This window comes from Colletotrichum orchidophilum, assembly GCF_001831195.1.
Source record: "Colletotrichum orchidophilum strain IMI 309357 chromosome Unknown Scaffold_11.1, whole genome shotgun sequence".
NCBI lineage: Eukaryota > Fungi > Ascomycota > Sordariomycetes > Glomerellales > Glomerellaceae > Colletotrichum > Colletotrichum orchidophilum.
In genome coordinates, this window is record NW_019172967.1 from 41,491 (window position 1) to 60,624 (window position 19,134).

At 53.1% G+C, this 19,134-nt stretch overlaps 6 protein-coding genes across 6 annotated transcripts; 3 read left to right on the top strand and 3 right to left on the bottom strand.

The window, feature by feature from the left end:
- Positions 1 to 3: 3 nt before the first annotated feature.
- CORC01_01993 (uncharacterized protein) lies at positions 4 to 186 on the bottom strand (the record flags this gene model as incomplete). The annotated part of the gene is made up of 1 exon (XM_022613645.1): positions 4 to 186. A coding segment is annotated over one exon (183 nt), but the record flags the coding sequence as incomplete, so codon positions are not given.
- A 1,282-nt stretch (positions 187 to 1,468) lies between these two features.
- CORC01_01994 (helix-loop-helix DNA-binding domain-containing protein) lies at positions 1,469 to 2,490 on the top strand (the record flags this gene model as incomplete). Its single annotated transcript, XM_022613646.1, has 2 exons — positions 1,469 to 2,105; positions 2,159 to 2,490. The coding sequence occupies 2 exons, from the start codon at positions 1,469 to 1,471 to the stop codon at positions 2,488 to 2,490; spliced, it is 969 nt and encodes a 322-aa protein (XP_022479737.1).
- Positions 2,491 to 8,479: 5,989 nt separating this feature from the next.
- On the bottom strand, positions 8,480 to 10,487 carry CORC01_01995 (uncharacterized protein; the record flags this gene model as incomplete). Its single annotated transcript, XM_022613647.1, has 5 exons — positions 8,480 to 9,216; positions 9,267 to 9,503; positions 9,563 to 10,051; positions 10,107 to 10,308; positions 10,362 to 10,487. The coding sequence occupies 5 exons, from the start codon at positions 10,485 to 10,487 to the stop codon at positions 8,480 to 8,482; spliced, it is 1,791 nt and encodes a 596-aa protein (XP_022479738.1).
- A 1,882-nt stretch (positions 10,488 to 12,369) lies between these two features.
- On the top strand, positions 12,370 to 12,931 carry CORC01_01996 (uncharacterized protein; the record flags this gene model as incomplete). The annotated part of the gene is made up of 2 exons (XM_022613648.1): positions 12,370 to 12,466; positions 12,732 to 12,931. 2 exons carry the CDS (start codon positions 12,370 to 12,372, stop codon positions 12,929 to 12,931), a joined length of 297 nt encoding a protein of 98 aa, XP_022479739.1.
- A 972-nt stretch (positions 12,932 to 13,903) lies between these two features.
- CORC01_01997 (uncharacterized protein) lies at positions 13,904 to 14,602 on the top strand (the record flags this gene model as incomplete). The annotated part of the gene is made up of 2 exons (XM_022613649.1): positions 13,904 to 13,938; positions 14,347 to 14,602. The coding sequence occupies 2 exons, from the start codon at positions 13,904 to 13,906 to the stop codon at positions 14,600 to 14,602; spliced, it is 291 nt and encodes a 96-aa protein (XP_022479740.1).
- Positions 14,603 to 15,034: 432 nt separating this feature from the next.
- CORC01_01998 (uncharacterized protein) lies at positions 15,035 to 15,707 on the bottom strand (the record flags this gene model as incomplete). Its single annotated transcript, XM_022613650.1, has 2 exons — positions 15,035 to 15,247; positions 15,381 to 15,707. Coding segments are annotated over 2 exons (540 nt in total), but the record flags the coding sequence as incomplete, so codon positions are not given.
- Between the last annotated feature and the right edge of the window lie 3,427 nt (positions 15,708 to 19,134).

A 19,134-nucleotide genomic window follows, 5' to 3' on the forward strand; every position in this document is an offset into this window, starting at 1 on the left:
TCGCTAACATGAAGAGGACGAGTTGCGCCGGCCAACAGCAAGGCAAGTCGATAACGAGCAACAAGGATCACTCACATCTCCCAGGCTGGCGCGCTGTCGCAGCAGGTGCCCCTCTACGGAATGGGGATTGGCTCGGGGCAATCGGGGAAGGAGGCACCCACAGGCAGTCTGATGCCAGGAGGGGTGGCTTCCCAGCCTCTGATTGGCTTTCGGCCCTTCTTGCCTCAGGAGTCAGGCGCAATTCCTCCCTCACCCTCAAGCGTATTTATCTCCAGCCTCACCCACTTTGCACGTGTTCACCCTCTTCCTCCGCCGCGTGACCTGAGCTTCCCGCCGTCGCATCCCCCAAACCGACACGCCCAACTCAACCGGTCCCCTTCAACCTATTACCGCCTCGGGAAAATATTAAGATAAACGCAAGCCTTCGCCCGAGCCACGGCAATCTTCAAGAATCGCGATTTTCGAAAAAAAATTCGACGCGTTTTCCTGCTCTTCGTCCTACTTTCCACCTCAACTACTTACAACCAACTACCTTACACGGGCTCCATCCAACGAGGCCCCCCCCCAGCAGCCGCCGCCGCGCGATATCACGAGTTTGATCACGCCGACAACACGTGAACTCCAGCAAAACCCGTGATCTGGCTCTCACCGCCCAGACCACGCCCAAAGCACATGATCCAAAGGTATGCGACCTGTCCCATTTTTCTGACGATCTTCCCGTCTGCCCTATCGTCTCTTGTTGCTATCACACTGCACTGCGACGGAAGCCTGCTTCCGTCGCACGATTGCTTTTTCCTAATTGCGCCATTTTTGGGGATGTTGCCTCGTTCAAGTGCATTTCGCGATACGTCTTCCAGCCACAATCAAGCGATTGCACTGGATAGATCCTCATCTTTCATGGCAACCGCATCGGCAACTCGCCAGACAGAATCACTTGTCTGGTAGAAAAGTTCTGCAATCCATACAAACGATACGCGGTTTCTCTCAGATGAGCGTGACGCCTGTTGGTTGAAAGGCGTCCGCTGTCATGACAATCTCAGGACTCACCTCCGGCAGCCATACAGCTGCGAGTTTGTCAATGTCCAACTTTTCCTGCCACAAACCTTCCACGACATTGGAGAGCAAGCGCTTGAAGATTTGCTTGTGAGAAGCGGTCGCTCCTTCCGGACACTACTCAGCTCCGGTGAACTTGCGTCCTGCCTCCCGTCCCGGCTGGCAGCGCATTAGACATTCACTCACTTGCCTCGACTCTTTCTTTCGCGACTTGCAATATTCGTCGCCAAGCTGCTATCTCATGTTTCTTGATGCTAACCAAACTCACTCAGTTCCCGGGTTCTTTCAGTTGATTTAACTTTGCGTCGACGACAAATTCGCGGCAACTGCATACCAAAGGCTTCGCATATTGACCACCCGTTGTTCTCACCTCTGGACCAACGATCTCTTCCAACCATTCTCCAACACAGCAACAATGGCCGACGTCATGACCGAGCATCCAGACTTGTCGGAGCTGGCTGGTTCCCCATCTCCTGGCCAGAAGCGAAAGCGCGACGACTTATCAGAGTCGATGAGTCCAGGTCAAGCTAAGCGCGTCAGTGCTGGACTTTCAGATGCCGACACTGCAGCCTTCATCGAGAATGCTGTTGAGGCTGCTCAAGTCGCTGCACACAACGGTGTCAGCGCCGCCGATTTCAGCGCCCTGCAACAAGCTGCGGCTGCTGAACATTCCGAGGCAGCTGATCCCGCCAATGCTTCTAGTACTGCTGCCGCTGCCCTTGGATCGATGTATCCTACCCTCCATGTTCCTCCTACCACCGAAGAGCAGTTCGCCGCACAGACAAGCAACGACCCTACCCACGGTCAAGACCATGGCTTCAGTCATGCAGACCTGAGCCCGCCGGACGGGCTACCCGGCCTTCCCACCGTTCCCCAACCCACAAATGGCCTCCAGGCTGTGCAAACTCAGCAATCTCACCAGCCCCACCAGCAGCATCAGCCTCCCCCGCCGCAGCACCGTTACTCATCTGGATCAGCTGGCACTCCCGCTAAGAAACCGGATGTTGGCTCAGAAGAATGGCACAAGATGCGTAAAGACAACCACAAAGAGGGTAAGCACTGTTGACGTCAAGGTTAATCCACCTGTAGGCTGACCCAAACACAGTTGAGCGTCGTCGTCGTGAAACCATCAACGAAGGCATCAATGAGTTGGCCAAGATTGTGCCCAACTGCGAGAAGAACAAAGGCTCAATTCTTCAGCGTGCTGTAACTTTCATCAACCAACTCAAAGAGAATGAGACACAAAACATTGAGAAGTGGACTCTTGAGAAGCTGCTCACGGAGCAAGCTATAGCAGAGCTCAGTGCCTCCAATGACAAGCTGAAGCAAGAGTGCGAACGTCTCTACAAGGAACTAGAGACTTGGAAACGAGTTGCTCAGAACGCGGGTCTCTCATACCCTCAGGCAAACAAGGAGGAACCGGCGGGTACGACCTAGAAGGTCTCGGCTCAAGACCAGAACCCTTACCCCGTGGCAAGCGTGGGAGCAGCGTTGCCTCCCCACCACCTTCCCATCGACCAGACGAACCATCAGCATGGTACTCCTCAGTACCAACCCTCCGCCTCTTACGATCCCCCTTGTCGACAACGTGTGATTGTCCCCTGTACGATTGCCCCCCGGGTGGTTGCTCCCCGTGCGGTTGTTCCTCCGATTCCTCTTGGAATGGCCCCCGGAATGGCTCCGGCGAATGCTCCCAGCAGCTCCCCGTCGTGCCAGGACTCTGGATTGATCGCGCCGGTGCCACAGCGCATGGTTCAGAACCAGGCCCTGGATTTCATGCGAGACGGCCCTACTTTCTCCATTTCACCTTATACCCCCAGCCAGCAGTAAGCTGCTTTTCTGTTGTTTTCTCCGATTATAAAGGTCGGTGGCCGTGGTAGACAGGCTACATCATAATCAATCTTGCTCTCTAACTGTCATGTTTTCTCACGCGTATATAGTTTGGTCACAGCGTTGAACAAGACTTTACGCTGTGCTTGTAGGATTTGGGTGTTCATAACAGAGGCATTACATGGGCCACCGAGCTTTTCAGCGTTAGGGCACTAATAAGACGCCGGCTCTAGCCATGTGCAAAGATGAAGTTCCGTCTCGTGGCAATATGTGATGTCTGATGTCTTTGCTGGTCAAGTCAAGTAAAGTAGAGCAACATACTACCCGAGACAGCCAATTGACTACTGAGACCGGCTCTCGAAGGGAACGCCGCCACGTTCCGATGTCTAAGCACATTTATTCGATTTCTTGGTGGCTGGACCCATACCTAGCATGGGAGCTGAGTCCTCGGAAGAATGGCTTATTCCTTGGAAATTGAAAGCTACAGCGTCTGGGTTCAGACAGTTCCATCATGGACCTACGGATACTTTCAATCCCTTTGACTGACCTGTAGAAAAATAGAGCGAAATGAAAAAACCTCACTTGCTTGATTTTCAAGATACGTTGAGAGACAGACAAATAGAATACGATTTGGTCGTGTTGTGGGTGCGCTATGAGTGTCTGTTCTCTTCCTCCCTTAAGGTAGTTTCGAGGGCCCAGATCAGGGAAGGCTTGACGCGGGACTGTAAGGCCCCAGGTAGTAACCGTTCATCGGACAGAGACGACATTGTAACGCGGAGTGCGCGAGTCGGTCTGGTACGACCTTGAGAACATGGTAGGTGATTCTATCAAGCCTTTTCTTATCACCCAAGCATTGCTAAGGCATGTTCATGAAGCAGGCAGTGAAGAAGTGAAGACGCAGCTGGGTTTAATTAGCTAGAAAAGCTAGTTCAGGTAAACGTAGACAGACTGACATTTGCTGATCCTAGGTAGATTTTTCTCACTCTCGCGTGAGGAAACCTCCAACATAGTCGGGGTTGATCAAGAAGGCAGAGACGGGGGCGGCCATTGCATCCACTGTACAAACCAGGGCTATCGACAAGGTTGGAACGAGGTAGCAAGAGTGCAAACTGGTCTGTCCTCTACTCGTCGCAGGGCCAAATTGGAACGCCTTTGTGGTGCTTTTGCTTAGCCGCAGGAACATAGGGGACGTTGCAATTTACGCCTGCATTGGTATCCAGATCCCGTCGGTTAGCTTGGGATGTCGTTGAAGATGTGATTGGACTGTCCCCTTCCTGCCGTTCCGCAGGCTGTAGATCACTAGCACGAGCTGCCGTCGTTCAGGGATACACACCATATGTCACCATTATTAGCTGCAACCAGAAATTGGTAAGCCCAGTGCTTAACCTGCGTCAAGTCGTCTCATCAGTGCCGGGTTTAACGTTTTCAAACGGGCGTTTGCATGTAGACAAATCACGACCGTACGGCAGGATCACCTCCCTCGGCCGGAAGGGAACGAACGCAAGGATTCGATATCAAGGCCACGTCTGCATTGAACTCGCCCTTCTTATATGCAGTGAAACCACCCTCTCAGTCTTTTCCTCGTTTGCAATCCGCCCGCAGCCGGGGAACCGGAGACCTCGACCCTCCCGACAAAAGCACCAGTCCCGGGCTGGTAGTCCGACTCCGCGTGGCAGGGTGACGGTATGGCTCGGCGCGGGGAGGCGCGGGGAGGAGGGACAAAGCTCCCCGCGGATGGGCGTGCATCGTGCATGACGCAACCGCGCGTTTCCCGGCCGTAGCGGGGGTGGGGGGAGAAGGGAGGAACTAGCACCCGCTGCCGTCCGTCCGGATGCCGGATCCGGGTTCAGGGGTTGTGTGGTCGACGTAGCCAAGATTTCCCAACGTCCGCGCGGTATGCCCGTGAGGATGCAGTTTGCTTCGGAAGGAGAGACGCGGGAGAAAGGGGAGGGTGGGGTGAAGAGCGAACGCGCACTGCTCGGGAAGATCACTAAAGGGGGCTTTCTGTGATGGCGGCGGAAGCGTTGACGAGCTTTGCGTGGGAAACTCGGCAGTCGACATAAGACAGGCTTAGACACAAGCTGCCCACCACATAAAACTTCCCGTTTCGATGAGATAGGAATAGAAACTGGTGTAATAGTAATACCCCATTTAGCTTCCTCCATCTTTGAGCAACTCTCATCTTCAACAGAAACCTGGGATAAGTCTACAAGCTAGCAACGTAGACCAGTTCCATCAATGCAGAGGCCATCAATATATCACGCACGCACCATGTGCTCCCACAGAAAGTTTCCGGGGCGCGAAAAAAAAAACTAAAAAAACTCAAAATCAGACGAGAACAGTATTTCTATTTGCCAACGAACCTCCTTCCCGCTTGCTACGACAACATCCCACTGGCATTCTGCACGTCAAGCTTCTAGGCGGAAAACTCTATGTGCACATGTACTAACTATCTTTGTATGTGTTTGTTTGTGTGGTAGGTGCTCTGGGGCACCTATACCTCAATTCTCTCCTTCGAACCCTTGGACTCGGAAACACACTTCGTCCTTACCTCCCTCAGCCCTGCTGTCTGTCACCTCTCTCAAATTTTTTTTTCTAGACTTCAGACTAAGCTGGTGTGTGTGGAGAGGAGAGAGGGACGAGATGAAGAAGAAGGAGGGGGGGCGTGCGAGCATATTCACTCGGGCCATGAGGTGTATGTACAAATAGAGAGAGGGAAAAAAGGTTTCCGTAGCGATTTACTCTGCAGCGGGAAGCCAAAATCCTCGGGCCGGGCCAGTAGCTCCGTCTCTCTCTCAAATCAAATCAACAGGGAATCCCGCGAGCAGAATGAGGGAAGAAAAAGAAGGATAGAAAGCATGACACAGGTCATTTGTCAGGAGTCAGGGGGGGGTTTTGAAGGGGGGGATAAAACAATCGAACGCTGATGGGGGTTGCAGAATGGGATGGAGGGGCGTGCGATGATGGTCATGATGGTGACGATGTACATTCTTAATCCATGAAATAAGGTTGAGGCGGGAAGAACGGGGGGGAGTGAAAAGAGGCAATAGACACCGCGAGTGGGAGAGAGAGAGAGCGTGGATCAAACCGGTCAACAAACAAAACCTTGGAATAAGCTCTTGGGGTGTGGTACACACAGGCCGGTGACTGGCCGCCCGGCGACTCCACATCTTGACCGGTCAGCGGGGCACCGGTGACCGGGGTGCCATTTTTATTTTCCCTCCCTCTCTCGAACCTGACTTCTCTTGTGCGCTGGCCCGTTCCCGTAAATTTTGGACCGGCTTCAACTCTCCAGCATTTCACACCCTCGCGTCCCCCCACCCCACCCCCCTCTCCTCCCCCACCCCCCCCGCCCCCCCACACCCACCGCGCGCAACCCTCTCTCTACTCACACCATATGAACCCCACACAGTCCCGCCGGGCGCCGCGACGGCGCCCACCCTCGCCCACCCCCCCCCCCCTTTTTCTCTCTTCCTTGCCTACCACACCCGAAATAAGCGTTCAATCACATTTGACATGTCAAAAACTGGATCCTAATTACCGGGATCCGAGGAAGAGTAGCTCTACAGATACAAAATACCAAATCTACCCTTGCACCTAGTCATGTTCACCAGTTTCGATTTACCTTGGCGTCCGTTGTCTGTCAGATTTGCTGTCAAGACTATGCAAGCCCTAAGTCAATCCTCCACTCTCCTCCACTCTCCTCCCCGCCCCCCCCCCCCCCCCCCCCCCTCCCTCCACCCCCCCCCCCCCCCCCCCCCCCCCCCCCCCCCCCCCCCCCCCCCCCCCCCCCCCCACCCTCTCCCCCCCCCCCCCCCCCCCCCCCCCCCCCCCCCCCCCCCCCCCCCCCCCCACCTCCCTCCCCCCCCCCCCCCCCCCCCCCCCCCCCCCCCCCCCTCCTCCCCCCCGTTTGACATCTTCATTGACAGTTCTCTCACCCCCTACCCTTGCCATGCCCATGGACCCCTAAAAAAAATTCTCTCACTGTGAGAGCTATCTCTCAAGGGACAAAACGACATACGACGAGGCTAGCCACGAATTGGAAAGCTGCCGATTGGCATGCCTGGTGGCGGTGGTGTCGACCCAACATGTCTACTGCATTTCACGTTCCGTTTGACAGGGTTCAGCTCCCAAGCTCTCCCTCTGCCTCATTTTTTGAGAACATGCCAGGTTCAAACTAAAATCACGCACTAACCCCCTTAGATGGTTCCCGGCTGAAGAGCCTCATTGACGTTGGAATTCGATGAGGCTGACTGACCTAGCTGAGACAACCCAGCCGGCGCTAAGAGAACAGAGGAACGGAAGATGTTGACTACCTAATCTCAACGACATCTAGTACCTCACTAGTGCATTGCGAATGAGGAAGGTCTTGGGCAAACTGCCGTTCCATTACTGACTATCTATAGTTGGGCAACATTGTCAAGACTGAAAGTCAAGATAACCAACCCCATAGGTCGCTCAGACAGCCCTTGCTCGTCCCCTGACAGACTTTCAGAACATAACAGGGATAAATAAATAAAACTCCCGTCGTCACATCATATCAATTCTTACTTTGCCCCTTTGGTCAGCCATTGATAGCATTTTCTTTTCTGACACCCTTTTCTCCGCCTCCTTTGCAGCCGTTTCCACGATTTTCAATAACTCCCACCTCTTCTTCCAAGCGCCTCCTCTGGGATGAAATTCGACCAAACCAAAAGCACAAAAAAAAAAAAAAAGGGCCGAGGCCAGCAACAACACGAGAGTAGAGTGAAAAAGGGTAAGGACACAAGTCGTCCTTCCTGTGGCAGAGGCATCCCCCCCTCCGAGTGAACCAATCCGTATATGCTGATGCTCGGGGTTAATAAGAAGCTGAAGTAGGGAGGTAAAGAGACGTTGGACAAAGGAAAACGTGTCTCTCATGACAGCGTAAATGCCGTGACACGAGTATCGGAAAGCCACCGGGAAGATTGTAAAAAACCCTAGCCTCGACCTCGTTGTAAACCAGAAACAAAAACTCCAGCAAATCAGCACGCTTCATCGCTCTATTAGACGCGACCTTGGCCTGTCGTCGTCGTCGTCGTCGTCGTCGTCGAAATGACAAATGTTCCCGCCCTCCACATGGCTTTGCTTCAGCCTTTGCTAATTTGATCTGAAGACTGCTGTCGCCGGCTGCTGCGCTCCGAAATGCTTCCGTTGTCAAGTGATTGCTTTTTGACCCGCAGATGATGATACGAAGATAGAATTGCCGCTCCCAAGGGAAGTAAAAAATAATGGCCTTGCCGATTAAAGACCTTGAAAGCACTAGTCGCACCGTCGTTGAGTTTCTCGCTCTGATGTTCCGATGTACCTAACCTTGATGACATTGAGATTGTAATGGCTGGATAGGTCGCGCCAATGAGTGAATGCTGTGGTGGCTTGCCTTGGAAAGCCCGGTGGTCGTCAAGTCCAGGAAATACGTCCGAATCCCTGGAAAGCGCCTGGCCTGCTCGAAGATTGTGTAGGCTGTCGATTTATTGTCGTCACGCTGTCCTGTTGCTTCCAGCCCCTGTTGACATGCCAAAGACGTCATGATGCCTCGCTCTCATCAAAACATCTCAAAGGTCCACTGCGTCTCGTATCAATGCATCTGCCCTCTTGTGAGTGCTTCGGGTTTCCCGCCAGACCCAGGCATTCCGCGTGTATCGGTAGGTAGGTAACCTGGGAACCCCTGAGAGTTCTGAACCGGCGTTTGGTTGGCGCTTACAGGCCGGAAAACCTGATCGAACCCGCCCCGTGACATATTATCATACGGCGTGGGAATATACTGATTTTGGTTGAGTGGCACACTAGGGTTCGCAAAGTGTCCTTGTCCTTGTCCGGTTTGCTGCGGTGTGAACGAGTAGACGGGAGCGCCACCAGGAGCAGCTGAGCCCCCTTGCCATGGCTGTGTATACATTCCGGCGTTGGTAGTAGTAGAGTATTCCGTGGGTGAGGTGTACAAGGAGGCGCGGCGGTGCGGATCGTGTGTCGTTGGTACCAGATCCTGAAGTGGCATGCCAGGCGGGTGGATGCTACTAGTTTCCACGAAATGGTGATCGGGATGGATGCTCGAGGACAGCATCTGAGTCGAATATTGCTGGCTGCGCATCGGCATCTCGCTCATGTAAGCGCCTCCATGCAACGGCCCTGTAGGGCTGTGATCGCCCGTCGAGTTGTGCAAGAGGTCATGCGGTGCTCCTGTCTTTGATGGCGATACGCTGGATGTGATGGATGGATGTTCGTCCTCTTCCTTGACAAAGCCATTGTCTTCGTTATCCGAGGGATAGTTCTCTGAAAACTTGTCCTCTGACATGACGAAAACCTGTGCATCCGCATCTAAAACCTGTCAGCAGCGGGCCTGTCGGCGTAGTAAAAAATGCGCTTACCAACTTCGCCGTTCTTGAATCTCTCCTCCATCTTGGCGACTTTGAAAATCTCGTCAAGATACGGCTTCTTCTTGGCGTTTGTCTTGTTCTCCTTGTCCGCAAAGAATGCTGACATGGCTTCCGTCGTGGCTTCTTCAAGCTTGAGGATGCTCAAGTTCATCTTGCGGATGGCTGGGTGCTGCTTCTCAGGTGGTTCCACGATCATTCGAAGGATGTGACACAGAAGATGAACTCGCTCTAAATCCAAAAGTCAACAGGTGCATCTTGGGAAGGCGCTTGCAAAAGAAGAATTTTACCTCGCTTGTAGAGATGATCAGGCTCCTTGTGCCTGACTTTCTCTTCTTTTGTAGGCCCCCATGGCTTGGGCCACCAATCTGGAGCCTTTTCGTCTTGGCCGGTGTAGGGATGATTCGTCTGTTTCTTGGGCTCAACCACCTTGACCCAGGCCTTGGCGATGAGCTTGCAGGCTGTTTGCTGACAATTTTTGAACCGTTGCTCGTAGAGATTCCAGAGATCCTTATCGTCGCCGACTTTCAACGTCTTCTTGGAGCTTGATGCAACCACAATCGCAACGTCATCGTCGTCGTTTACGGGTCTACGATAGCCGCCTCCCATGGCTGCTCTGTGCCTCTTGCGCGTCTTGTAGGTTGCATCCTCATCATAGTTGTCGGTCCCAATTCGACGACGATCGTGTGTGCGATACCCATAGCTGCCGCCGCCAAATGCTTGGTGGTAGCCGTCACCATCGAGGCTGAATTCGGAATCATCTTGTATGGGAGCGGCAACTACATGGCGGGTTTAGCATACGTCAAGCATGGCGCGGCTTGGATAAGAACCCACCAGGACGCACACCACTCGCGTGGCTGACGTTGTTGACGTGCCGAACAAAATTCTTCAAGCTGAAGAATTTGCTGTAAGCGTTAGGTTGGTGTCTTTCTCCCGTGTTACCAAACACCTGTGTAGAACCATCGTCCAATACAGCTACCATGAAGAACTTCTTGGCTGGAATGTTGCAGTGATCACGCAGGGCCTTCTCAATATCCTAATAGAAGTCAGATATCTACGTCAGCCGTCTATAACGTTGCGGCTACTCACAATCGGAGGTCTACGAGCGTCGCGAGCTTCGTGGTATCTGCCATCCTCGGGGGGAGGAGGGTCAATTGGAAACCTGTCCGGATGCCATTGCCGAGGGTATGGCTCCCGATTGAAGTCGCGGACCATGGCCACAGCACAGATAGCGGAGGAATCAAGCCGACAGAAAGGAAAAGCGCATCCACTCGTTAAGCCTGGAGAACTGAGGCGTCGTTTGAGCGAGATTTAAGAGGCTATCGGGAGCGAAATTCGGCGTGTAATACTGCCGAACGAATACAGAAGGAGGGGAGGCGAATATGATGTGTAACTACGCAATGGTTAGACAACATTGAGATGCTAATATCTGCATTCGAATATCCTACAAGATGCGGTAGAGGGTGGGACTTCCGAGAGGTGATGGATGCGGAACGGAGGTATGTGTTTAGGAAAGTACCATAAAAGGCAGAACCCAACGTGACCTCGGAGTGGTCAAGCCTCGCACACGAGAAGATTGTGTTGTTTTGGGTGACACTCAAGCCTGATGCCCGCGGTAGGTCTTTGGGACTTGGCTGTGATATGTCGAAATGCCTGCGCGAGGGTAGATGCAGCAGAGAGCCAGACTCGCCCCGAAGTTTGCTTAGCGGGCTGCTCAGTAGATATTCCAAAGTCCGGCCGAAGAATATTAAACCGATTGGGGCCGGAAGCAGACCAACAGAAACGGAGCGGGATCTTGCGTGAGATCGTCGGTGTTGGCCTGGCGAATAGCTTTCGAACGCGGATCTTGAGGCAGAGAAATTGCTAAATGCTGTTTCGTGGCTGAAGAGACGAAATTGACGGTCCAAGTGAAAGACGCGACAAAGCAGAAGGTTTGTGACTCGTCAGGGGCGTTACTGGTATTTGGGAGAAAAAGACGACGGAGAGAGCGGGACCGGGTGGTTCAAACGGATCTATCAGTTCGCGAGACTGGGCGCCAGGACGGACCTCAAAGTCCTCTTTGTTTTCAAGACGGCTTGAGACATCGGGGGGGAGAGCCTCTCCACTGGTTCGCGGGTTTGTCTTAAAGCGCAACTCTCCACGCAATGTCTCGGGGAGGGGGATGTGTAGTGTAGACCAAGAAAGAGGTGATGTTGGCGACTGGGAAGGGGAGAAAACCAAGCCAACACGACGCGTGTGCTATCTTTCCAAGGTCGACACGAGGAAAAAGGATGCGGCTGTCTTCGGAAGAGAATCAGATGAGAAGGAAAGAGCCAATAACCACGAGCTGGAGGGTGAGGGCCCTAGATGAGTTCAAGGCTCGCGGGCTGAGGTGGATCTTGGAGGAAGGATGGACCTGCAAGGCGGAGGCGAGTTGAGCTTGTCGACGGGTCCCCTACCTCTCGTAATGATCTGAGTTAGGGCTTTTTAGTGTATCTCGATTGTTGCCGTGGTATGTGACAGCCAGCTGAGGAGTGCGGGCGAGAAGCAGCGTCCCGCAAGCGAGGGGGGCGTTTGAGCAGCGAGGCCGCGCAGATGACTTGAGGTCGAGGGGCAGCGAGACTGGCACCCGCAGTTGTGGAAACATGAACGACCAGAAAAGCAGGACGTCTGACCAGGAGGTACCCTGGTCTAGTCAACGTGAGCTTCTACCCTCCTTCAGCTCTTGGCTTGACTGCAATTTGTTAGTATAGAAACCGGGGACTAACGAGCCGCAGTAATGATGGACGTGTCCGCCTGGGTGCAATAGGAAAAGGCAAGAAAAACGGATTGATACCCGCCTGAAGCACAACAGCAAGTCTTCCGGCGCAGGACTGACGACAGTGGAGTAAAGAAGGGGGGATAGAATAAAAGGGCTTTCTCAGGTAAGCCTTTAGATGCGGTGGAATGTGGTCAAGGTACTTGTGAAGCTGTGCAAGGGGAAAGCGAGCAGGTACCTAGGTAAGTTGAAGACCCCCCCTGGTCCGCAACCCTGATAAGGTGTGGCAGGTGCCAGCCAGGAGGGAGAGGATGCTCGATACCTGGTCCCATACTCTCCGTACGGATACACCACCCTCCAATGCCGCAGCTCGACATCCCGACAGGTGGTCTGCAGGAGACGACACTCACCCCTCCCGAGGCAACCCCCCAAGCTCATCCGTGTTGTTTGCACTACTGTAAGTAGACCAAGTAGACCAAGTCGACCATGTACTGTACCAGACATGTACTATGCGCATCTCCGTACATACATGAGCTGTACCAAACCAAATACGGCCATATGTGGTCGAACAGAGACCCTCATCGTTGTCCTTCCGGCCAGAAACCCACCATGTGCTGTCACTGAGTGCGAGGGTTGTAGAGGGCGATCCTCGTAGCCCTGGTCACACTCCTCAAGGCCCCCCCCCCGGCTGCCAACCGTCTGCAGACTGAGGAATACTACAGCCAAGGCCCGCAAGTTGAAGGCTCTGTCCGGCCAGAGCCCGTATTGTCTGGATTCGCAGATGTCTCTTCATTTCTCTGGTTTCCACTTGCTCAAATATGTCGACGAGGTCGGCGTCTCAAGGACTGGACTTGCGGAAGATGAGGCCAGAGTGGCCACGTGGACCGCAAAGCGATGGGCGGATTCCATCCTGTGGCAATAGTAGAAACCCGAGCGCCCGTCTGCTGCAAGATTCAAGAGAGCACTTTTGCCAGTTTCGTCGAGCCGTCAACCGTTCTTCTCGGTTGCGCTGGGTTGCGCTGGAGAGCCATTGCGCAACCAAGAACAGATGATGAAAAAAAAAAAAATCATAATTTGTGTGAGTGCATGAAGGTGTGGGAGACAGACCATGTCCACGAGCAGGGGTTGAAGTGAGACAGCGGTGGGCCGGGCTGAACGGCGCATCGGTCGGCAAAAGCCTTGCCAGTCATACGGGTCCGTTGATTACATGGCATTGGCTGGGTCTCTGGATGGCCATTGCATCATTCGAGCCCGCGCTGTTCGTCTCAGGGCTTTCTTTTCCTCCCATGATGTTGCTGCACGCTAAGCAAGCCTTGCAAGACTCCCTTGGGGCCCGAATTACTTTTGAAAACCTTCATAGAGTAGGTGTTCGTATCATCGACTCTACATAGTAAAAGGCACGGCGCCTACGAGATGCCACGGTGGGGTTACAACCGCCAATGTAGGTGGTAAATTTCCATTCAGACTTTCCGGTTTGTAAAGCTAGAAACACTAGTAATGGGGATTAGGCGGTGGGTCATTATCAGAAGAAGGAAAAAAAAAACCGACCGGTACAGCAACGTAAGGTAGTTTGTTAAATTGGAGATGCTACACGCGCATAGTGAGGGTTGAGTAGCCACATCGCCTGCTTTGAGGGACAGTTGAGGCTTTCACTATTGTGTGACTGGCGGACTGTCCAGCGACAAGACGACAGCGAAGAGAGTGCTATCCCGGATGTAGTGTATGGCCCTTGGCAGTCGGGACGCTTCATTCTGGATGAGGATGTACATGAGGAGAACTGTGCCATCCACGACCGCCGCTTGGCTACGAACCGGGTTGCTTACTAGACAAATATTGCCCAATCTATTTAACGTAAGTTCAGGCTATGTGCACTGTTAGCTCAGAGCTCTCATCAATGGTCGATGACGAGAACGCGGCCGGTCACTCATAGTAAGTGTGACAATCAGCTGGGCCAAGTCACACCAGAACGGAACATACCCCGAGAAAACTGTGTTGATTGCGCCAGTGGGTTCACTATACGCGGGTGCATCCTGTTTAGCTTCATAATGTCAGGGTATTCGTAGCCTCCATCCCTAGCGGTTGGGTTCGCCCTTGCTTCTGGACGGGGTCGAGCGGGGACATTAGTACGCAGAGGCCGGTGTATGACTCCGTTGCGTCGACTAGAGTCTAGGTGCTTGACGAAAAAAATATTTGACAGTTCAGGGCCACCTGCGGGAAGCGGTACGGCGCGGAAGTTAGTACGTTGGCTGGCAAGCAAACAAAATTTGATGGGGAGCCAGCACCCCATCAAAACATGCGGGGAAAGCCTCTCATTCACCGTTGACCGTGGTAAAATAGCAAGGTGCATGTCCATCCAAAAGGGCTGTTTGCTCTTGCTGGTGCATGGAACGCCGGCACGGCACAATGGAAGAGGGTCGACCATGGCTGGGTGCTGGATTGCGAGCAAAACACCGCTCCGCTGGCCGTGCTCGATGGGACGTCGTCAACGGGGGTGGTCAGGGCATGCTGTGAAGCCGGGGCCGCAAGATGGGATGAAACCTGGGTAGGAACCCCATCGGCTCGTTTTACCAAGGGATTTGGCAACGGGATTTAGGTACAAGTTACAGATAGCATAGGTGCAGTTGATTAGACGTCGGGAAAGATCACCTGTATAGCTTTTTAACTTACGATTATTAAAGGCTTGTTAGTAAAATAAAAGTTAATATTTATGTGGTAAAGAAAAGAAATAATTTCTTTATTACTAATTATTAATATTAAAAAACAAATAATATAATATTTAAAGTAGTTAATATTAAATTATATTAAATTGAATTATATTTTTTTAGTTATATTTAAATAACTTAGTTTAAAAAGTAGTTAAAATTTTTAGAGAAAACTTTAATTTGTAAAATATAAGTTACTATTATACAAAGACATTTAATATTTTATTAGTTTTAATCTCTAAAAACAATCACCACATTAAGGCTTTGATTATATAAAGAAGTTCATACCCGATCAAGTATAGTAAACTCTACTAATTGGAAAATCACTTTTTTTCACCCCTGTCTGGGCCCAAATCCCGTTGCCAAATCCCTTGGGAAAACACGCCGGCCGGGCCCAGGGAGCGGATCAGAACCAAGCATGGCGCGGTCGGGGATGGGTTCCGAACGAGGGGGTGACCTGTTGGCGTCCTGCCCTGGCGTCCTGCCGCATGCCAGAGGCGTCTGATCCTTGACCGGAGCTGTTTGCACGTCCACCAGTGAGATTGTCAGCTCCGTCTACTAGGTAAGGTAAACAGCAACCTGGCACCACAGCTTTGATACGCCGTACACAGCAAACGGCGACGCAACGCGAGGGTATCGCCGTAGCTTGTTCGGTGCGGCTTGATCTACGTCGACGGGAGCGAGGCAACAAGCAAGGTGATGAGTACGAGGATGATTCGGGGGAGGGGACACTGAACGCAATTCAACGGCTTCATTCCAGGGGTTCAACAGGTAACGATATGTGGTGAAGGCGGTGCAGGAATGCAGTAAACGTTGAAGCCGAGAAATGCGTGTTTGCTCCCTCCTCGGAGAGATACAGGGAAGGTGGTTGGTGGATGGGCGATTGGCAGCGGACCTGGACCAGGCTTTGAGAATCGAGGGTCCGCGGTGCAGTATGTGGGACACAGGAACGTGGGCAGCGGAATGCCGGGGTGTAGTATTTCCGCACAGTACCCGATGGATGCTTACCAGCCATGGACTGTGGTCGGAAGCCAGAAGCGCCGGTGGGCGAGCTTGATTGATCCTGGGTGGGCGGGTGACCGAAGGAGGGAGCAGAAGCGTGATCCCAGAAAAGAAAATGCTGGAGGCCGATCATGAAGTTGCGTAAAATGGGGGGAACGAGGGATGAACTGAATTAGACTGGACTGGATTGGATTGGATTTGGGGGAAAAGCGGCAACGGATTGGCTGTTGTCCGGGGATGGAACGTCGCTGATGAGCTGGTGAACAGTGAGGCACGTACCCCGAGCAGGATCACGTTCCGGGTGGAGACAGGGTGCGGCCGCCCGGCTTCTCCACTTATGAAAAGGATAGACACGAATATAAAGTACTTCCAGAGTACCAATGCACCACTACTGCCCGCACTGGCACCGTCGTACTGTATTTGTAGCGTACCGTGCCGTGAGGTAAGGTATTATCCGTACGAACCTTGTTGTCTTGCTGGGATAAGCCATCCGCACCTCCCTCCTTCTTTCTCTACACGGTCCCCTTCCGTCAGCAGTACCTACATTGTAGGCATGCGCGCGCACTGCGCGTTCTGCCAGGTCTAGGGGACAGACTGGCACTCCCCCAAGGCGAATCAGAATCGCGACCCAAGACCAATGGCTTTCGACTTCAAAATAATTCCACTCTGATAGGATATCGTTCTAGGATTCGGACGGGAATGTGGGGGCTCGCCCGGCAGACAAATGAAGAAAACTTTTTGTTCCGAATCGCAACTCCAAGCTTATGTGTGGAAAAGTTGCGTGAGATACTCGCGCCGTCCATCTGAGGCGCGGGGGATGACTTTGGTAGGCAATGGGGCGTGGGCAAGTCGCCTCGGCCAATCCACAATCTCGGACGATATCTCCTGCATGTACGTACGTATAATCGACAATGCAGTGTGGGCGTTTAAGCTTCTCCCCTCACCTCAGAGTTGCTACTCCCTCTGACGATGTTTGGGTGCACCATTGAATAGGCTCAGGTACCCGCTTCCTGAGAGGCTCGAGAAACTTTTGCAAACGCCATTAATACCTCAAGCATGAACCGTGGTACCTACTGCATCTGATTGCATATCGGGAACCTTCGGGTTTCTTGTTCCCGTCTTCCTTTCGCGAGAGCGCGACCGGTATTAGCAGCGCACCCATCATCAACTAGTTCGTGCCGGCGACAGTAGTGGAAAACACTGGTAGGTAAATGGTTTTCCCCTGCCGTTTTGTGAACCTCCCGGCCTGGGCCACGGCGTCGGTATTGGTGTGAAGTAGACTCTGTGCTAGGAACGGCCCGATCGTCACGCCGGTGGCCCCGGCTGTCGTCCGACCTTTTGTTGCGGCGAGGTCTACCTATATTTTCCAGTCGAAGTCCGTCCCATGTTGAGTGCGCCTTTTGACAACTCTGTTGAGCGGAACCTTCGGACTGGAAGCAGGAATTGGGAAAGAAAAACTCTGCCCTAGTTTCCTCGGCCCCGTTTTGCGTTCATGGGGGAACGCATGGTCTGATATTTTGCAATGCCTGTTGCCGAGAGTTCGGCTCGCTGCCTGCATCGCCTGCATCGCCTGCATTGCCTGCATCGACGACTGCATGGAATAGGTCGGGTCCGGCGTGAACTTTCATGGCAAAAGGGTCAAGTCAACGATGACCACGGGCAAGATGTGAGGAACTTTGTCGACATCCCTTGCTTCTACTTGTTGATCGTCCTCATCTGCTGTGGCATGCTTCCGAGGTAGATTAGACTGGATATGGTTGGTCTCTTGCCAAATGCTGGGTATTTTTACCAAGTCTGGTGCTCTACTAATACATGACGCTGATGACCGGGACCACGTTGTAAGGGCCCACGACGTTTCTAGGGTCCAGTTTTTGGCCCAAAATTCAGACTCCCGCCCAGACCAGTTCCTTGTGTGCTTGCACAGCTCCAGGCCCGGTCGTGTCTGTTTTTTTGTTTCTCTCAAGGTGGGCCCTGCCCATGATCGACCCCGAGGTCAAAGATGGAGAGAGGTGTTGGGTGCATGGCTCATTCGATGTCCTGACTCTCTTTACCCGGGCCTACCTGCCCCAAGTCCCATCTCCATCTGCCTTACCTGAATAAGAGGCACAGTTGACCCAGACTGGAAGGCACCGAAATGCGCTTGTCTCTTTCGGCTTACTTAAGGGTCGAAAAATCGGTTAGACTACTGCAGGGAGGAAGGTGTCCTGCGACCTGCCACCAGTGTGCCTTCTCGCGCTTCTCCGACTATCAGCAGAGACAATCCCCCGTGACCCCTCTTTGCTCTCAAAAGTTCAAAGTCCAAGACGTGGACAAGACGACATCTCATTGGTCGCCGTGGTCTCACCTTTCTTTCCAGACAGCAGACAGGTGGTCCGCCTCTCACCCAACTCCGTGACCCCGCCAACTGCTGTTTCCTACATCACCACGTCGTGCGGCCTCTCGTCGCCATCGTCCGTCTGGGCCTGCACTACTGCTTTCTTACCCCGTCGAGACTCATGGCGAGAGCCATGATTAAGTTCTCTGCAACACCATCATCTCAGTTCCTCGTCTGCGGCATGCCCTACGCCCTAACGCCTAACTTATCGACTCGTTCCCCCCAGCACTCCAGTACAGAAAAGTTGGGGCGTCTTGTAACCGCCAGTCTTTTCGCCTGAAGCCACATATACCTCCGACCCAGGCACCGCAGATACAGCCAGCCACCTGCAGTCGTCGAGAGATGATGACGCCGTCCATTCCTGGACACATGTGCATCTGGTCGAGTCCAGTTACACAACAGGCTGTCCACGCTCCTGTGCAGAACCAACTCCCTTCATGGAAATGGCGCTGGAAATGCATTGCTTACGGGGTTGAGATGGTCAGCCGGGGGGCCGATCCAACCAGTTGATGCACCCACATTGGTCCGTCAACGGTTCGTTTTGATTGAATACTGCAGCACTCACACACATTGTCCGCCGACTTACCTGGAACCTACCGCCCTACTATAGTACATTGGAGGGCTCGCTCGGCCGACTTTGTCACATATTGCACCGGCTTGTCTCGACCGATAGCGTAAAAGCAAGATATCGTCACATCCTATCGATCCAAAACTGCCGGCCTGGACGAACCCACGACTCCACCACGCTAGAGAAGGTCTGGTAGTGCTGGTGCATCTATACATGCTCCGAGACCACCACCTTTCTTGCGGCCGCCGTCGAGATCCTCGTATACTCGTCAGCCAACCATTGATCCCATGGCCACCATGGCCAAAGGCATGTCTGAGGCAATGTGGTTAGTGGGGAATCTCGACGCCTCGGCGTAAAACACGAAACCCCCGTCGCTACAGCCCATCATAAAAGAAAAAGCAATAAAGTCGACGACCACCTGTTGTTTTCATTGCTTTTTCCTTTGAGACGGCAGTTGCTCCGCCGAAGAGCGCACAACG